The sequence below is a fragment of the Silurus meridionalis genome, chromosome 22 (genome assembly GCF_014805685.1).
Source record: "Silurus meridionalis isolate SWU-2019-XX chromosome 22, ASM1480568v1, whole genome shotgun sequence".
In the NCBI taxonomy this organism is placed as follows: Eukaryota; Metazoa; Chordata; class Actinopteri; order Siluriformes; family Siluridae; genus Silurus; species Silurus meridionalis.
In genome coordinates, this window is record NC_060905.1 from 610,001 (window position 1) to 615,000 (window position 5,000).

Here is a 5,000-nt window from a genome sequence, read left to right on the forward strand (position 1 = left end):
AGCAGGCGCATGTTGTGAGAGTGTGTGTGAGTGAACATATTCAGATCATCTGTAGAGCTAACATTAATAAGCGGTGTTAAAGCGGAGAGGTAGAGAGAGAGATGGAGAGAATGGAGAGAGAGATGGAGAGAGAGATGGAGAGAGATGGAGATGGAGAGAGGGAAAGCGCGTAATAAAGGTAAAAGAGCTCTGTTAGAGGAAGGAGCTTCTCGTGCAGAATGTGCGCGTGAGGAACAGAAGAGGAAGAAACACACCGAGGAACTGAGAGTTTTAGGAGAACAGGATGAGTCCGTGAAGCTGCTGGAGGAGCTGGTGTTCGGGGCTGAGGAGGAGCTGCTGGAGCGCTTACAGGTCTGTTTACACACACACACACACACACACACACACACACAGACACACACCCCATCACACACACCCCATCACACACACACACACACCCCATCACATCACACCATGCATTGCTTTATTAAGTGTGTGTGTGTGTGTGTGTGTGTGTGAGTGAGCAGCACGGTGATGAGGAGCAGCAGGATGAGGACAGTGAGTCTGAGACGGAGAACGAGGCCAGGCTTCATGTCCCCACAGAGAAGAAAGCGGTGTGGGAGGATGATGATGATGAAGTGGAGGAAGAGTGAGTGTTTTCACACATCCCATAATACTCCCCCTGATACAGAGACACGTTCCTCCAAACGCACTGTGTAACACACGTGGAGTAACAACGCACGTGGAGTAACAACGCACGTGGAGTAACAACGCACGTGGAGTAACAACGCACGTGGAGTAACAACGCACGTGGAGTAACAACGCACGTGGAGTAACAACGCACGTGGAGTAACAACGCACGTGGAGTAACAACGCACTGTGTAACAACGCACTGTGTAACAACGCACTGTGTAACAACGCACTGTGTAACAACGCACTGTGTAACAACGCACTGTGTAACAACGCACTGTGTAACAACGCACTGTGTAACAACGCACTGTGTATCGCACCTCGAGAGACACACATAGAGTAACACGATGAGAAACACACGCAAAGTAACGCACTGTAACATGAGTGGGTGGAGTAAGGCACAAAAAGAAATAAAAAATTCACCATGTAATGCACCGAGTAACACATGTCGCAGCATGTAACACACACACACACACACACACACAGAGTAACACACTGTATAATGCACAGTGTACCGGTTGTTGTCATAATACCTAAATTAAGTATTAATACCAAATCGATACTTACGGCAAAGTGATTGAGTAATAAAACATTTTTTATTGATTAATAATTACCCAGTGTTTTCTGTCGGAGAGAAAAGAACTGTTTAAACTAAAATAAATATATAAATGTAAAAATAAATAATAAAATGTGTTTTCAGTGTGGACATGACGCACCGTTTCCGGAAAGACTTCACTCGCAGTGACACTGAGACATCCATGTCCACACACAGACTGCAGCAGCGCCTCAAAGAGCAGTGAGTCTCTCCCTCTCTCTCACACACACACACACACACACACACACACACACACACTCACTCACACTCTCACCTGTCTCACCTCCATCAGGTTCCAGAAGGCGATGGGCGGAGTCCCGTCCTGGGCGGAGACCAGTGTGAAGAAAAGCAGGAGGAAAGGTAACTGGTCATGTTCGGGATGTGATCCAGAATCAAACACACGCACATGCACACATTCTCACTGCTTCTTCCTCTTGATTCTGATCTGAAGAATGGTTGACCAATCAGATTTCACTACTCTGTGTCCACCTCTCAGGTGAAGATGAAGAGGATGAAGATGATGATGATGAGTTGTTGAGGAGGACAGGGAATTATGTTGCTGCATCTGAAACTCTCCCTAAAGGCATTATAAAGGTGTGTGTGTGTGTGTGTGGGGTGGGGGTGGGGGGTTCATCTGATTGGCCAGTGCTTTGTGATGTCATTGCATTTTTTGTTTCTCTCCAGATAAAGAAATGTCTGAATGCTAACAATGCTAACCAGGGTGAAGGTCGCTTGACCTCGGTGCAGTTCCACACGTCTGCTCAGGTGCTCCTCACCGCCGGCCTCGACCACACAATCTCCCTGTTCCAGGTACGCAGCACAGCACCCCCAGTGGAGCTGTTGGGGGAATTGCAGCATACTGGTTATTACTGACTGACTCTAATCAGCCAATCAGGTGGAAGTGCTGCAGCATGTAACCAACCCCCCACCCCCGTCTGTCTCAGGTGGATGGGAAGACCAATCCCAAAATCCAGAGCATCCACCTAGAGAACTTCCCAGTGAACAAGGCGTGTTTCAGCGCTGATGGAGAGCAGGTGGTGGCTACAGGCATGAGGAACAAACTCTTCTACATCTATGACATGATGGAGGGGAAAATCATCCCCGTGCCCAGGGTCAGAGGTTAGCTCCTCAACATCGCTTCAACATCTCGTGTGTATGAGTGTGTGAGTGAGTGAGAGAGATCACAATCTCCATCCCCCACAGGTCTGAATGAACAGAGAGTGAAGGAGTTTGAAGTTTCCCCTGATGGACAGTTCCTGCTCCTCACAGGTTCTTCAGGGTTCCTGCACCTCATGACCATGAAGGTACAGAAGTTTGTACACACACATACACAGATTATTCTCTCTCTGTATTTGATTCTGTCTCTCTGTTCATGTGTGTGTGTGTGTGTGTGTGTGTGTGTGTGTGTGTGTTTTAGACGAAGGAGGTGGTGCGCAGTGTGAAAATTAATGGCAGTGTGTGTGCAGCAGCGTTCAACTCGGATGGCAGTAAAATTTTTAACAACTCTGGTACATCACCTGTTTGTGTGTGTATGTAAAATAAACTGTGTATGTGTGTGATCAGTGTGTTGGTATAAAAGGAACTCCGTGTGTGTGTGTGTGTGTGTGTGTGTGTGTGTGTGTGTGTGTTCAGAGGAAGGTGAGGTGTTTATATGGGATGTAAGGAGCAGTAAGTGTGTGAAGCGGTTTGTAGATGACGGCTGTGTGACTGCAACGTCTCTCGCTGTGTCTAAAGACGACAGATACCTGGCCTGTGGGTGAGTCTCTCTCTCTCTCTCTCACACACACACACACACAATTCTTAAGATATTTCGGAGTATAATGTTTGTGTGTGTGTTTTTAGGTCCCAGTCAGGTGTGGTGAATATTTACTCTCAGAAGGAGTGTGTGGACAGTGTGTCTCCTAAACCTCTGAAGTGTGTGATGAATCTGCTGACAGCTGCAACATCACTCTGCTTCAACTCCACCTCCGAGATCCTGTCCATCTCCTCTCGCTCTGAGGATGAAGCTACACGCCTGGTGAGATGTGCACACACACACACACACACACACTCATCAAATGTATATCTTAAGTTCAGTCTTTAAAACCATCAAAGGGTATGATGAATCAGCTCTTATGAGGACTGTCTCAGGAAAAGATGACTGAGCTACCTCTGCTGCACAGGATAAGTTCATTACAATTACCAGCCTCTGACTTATGTAAATGTTTCTCAGAGTTAAAGTGGCAGACAAATTTCCTCATCAGACTGTTCAGAGGAGACTGTGTGTGTCTGACAGAAACACAAGGAATGAACATTAGATCAGTGGAAAACTGTTTTGTTCCGATGAGTCCAAACATGAGAAATGTGGTTCTAAGTGGTGTGTCTTTGTTAGACATACAGAGGATGAACGGAAGGTTCCTGAATGTGTGGTTTCCACTGTGAAGCATGGAGGTGTGATGGTGTGGAGGAGTTTTGGTGATTTATTATAAAAGGAGGACACACTTAAGCAGCACGGGTACCTCAGCATTCTGCAGCGACATGCAGCCATCACATCTGGTTTACTCTTAGTGGGAGCATCATTTGTTTTCAAACACACCTCTATGTTCAGTAAGAGCTGTTTGTTTAAGAAGGAGAGTGATGAGTGCTGCATCAGATCATCTGGTCTCCACTATCCCCACATCTACACTTAAAAAGTCTCTGCTATCTAAACCCAGGTAAGATGGTCTGGCATGTGTTGGACCAGAGAGTGAAGAAAAAACAGCTAATAACTCAACACCTCTGGGAACTCTTTCCACGTGATGACCTCATGAATCTGATGAGAAAGCTGCATGAAATATAAAACATATACTGGGTTCTTTAATATGTTTTTGTTTACTACAGTATTCCAGATGTGTTCTTTTATAGACTGGATTCTTCAGTATTAATGTACAATGTTGAAAATTATACAAATGAGGTAAAATGTGTGTTTGTGCATGCGCAGGTCCACATTCCCAGTTTCAACGTTTTCTCCAACTTCCCGCTGTTCCGCAATAAAACTATCTTCAGACCTCAGAGCGTTGATTTCTCACCTCACAGTGGCTTCTACTCCATTGCTAACAATAAAGGACAAGCTCTACTCTTCAGGTACACACACACACACACACACACCATCTTTACACTTACCCCTAAACTCACCCTCAAACTCTGTGTGCGTGCGCTATGATATGGGTTTTGCTGAACTGTGGACACTGTTATATTTCCTTGAATTCTAATTTAACATTATTGTTTTGTTCCGTTTGGTTCTCCACACTATTAATGATCCAGAGTCCAGACTGAATGTTTAACACTACTGTGTCCATCTCCTCACTACACAGGCATTAGTAATCAAACACACAGCATTATAACAGTCCTGATTAATAGAGCACTAAACACCCACTCACACACCTGCAACAAACAAGTGTGCACAGGCGACTGCAGCGTGGAACTCAAAAGGATTCACCATAAACACTGCAAAAGTGCACGAGACAAGCGAAGACTCAGGCAGTCGTGTTGCAGAACACGAGGAACAAACACTACTGTGTGATCAGATAGAATAGAATCAAAATAATCTTTGTCGCATATACATTACAGCACAGTGTAATTCGTTCTTCACATATCTCAGCATGCTCAGAGGCTGGGGTCACTCCCCTACACCGAGCTCCCACTCTCCCACTCCCCCACGCCGAGCTCCCACTCCCCCACACCGAGCTCCCACTCCCCCACACCGAGCTCCCACTCA

At 46.0% G+C, this 5,000-nt stretch overlaps 1 protein-coding gene across 2 annotated transcripts in view; it reads left to right on the forward strand.

Annotated features, from left to right (window-relative positions):
* Positions 1 to 5,000, forward strand: part of utp18 (UTP18 small subunit processome component) — a 6,174-nt gene that overhangs the window by 45 nt on the left and 1,129 nt on the right. Inside the window, exons 1-13 of one of the 2 annotated variants that reach the window (XM_046835511.1) lie at positions 1 to 110; positions 148 to 351; positions 507 to 628; positions 1,370 to 1,465; positions 1,557 to 1,624; positions 1,761 to 1,858; positions 1,949 to 2,074; positions 2,209 to 2,383; positions 2,468 to 2,568; positions 2,682 to 2,772; positions 2,897 to 3,020; positions 3,107 to 3,281; positions 4,224 to 4,366. The exon at positions 1 to 110 is cut by the window's left edge and continues 45 nt beyond it. In XM_046835511.1, the coding sequence (XP_046691467.1) occupies positions 102 to 110; positions 148 to 351; positions 507 to 628; positions 1,370 to 1,465; positions 1,557 to 1,624; positions 1,761 to 1,858; positions 1,949 to 2,074; positions 2,209 to 2,383; positions 2,468 to 2,568; positions 2,682 to 2,772; positions 2,897 to 3,020; positions 3,107 to 3,281; positions 4,224 to 4,366 (1,532 nt within the window). In that variant the 5' untranslated portion in view covers positions 1 to 101. Of the gene's footprint in view, positions 352 to 506; positions 629 to 1,369; positions 1,466 to 1,556; positions 1,625 to 1,760; positions 1,859 to 1,948; positions 2,075 to 2,208; positions 2,384 to 2,467; positions 2,569 to 2,681; positions 2,773 to 2,896; positions 3,021 to 3,106; positions 3,282 to 4,223; positions 4,367 to 5,000 lie in introns of both variants that reach the window. The other variant, XM_046835512.1, reaches the window with a different exon arrangement.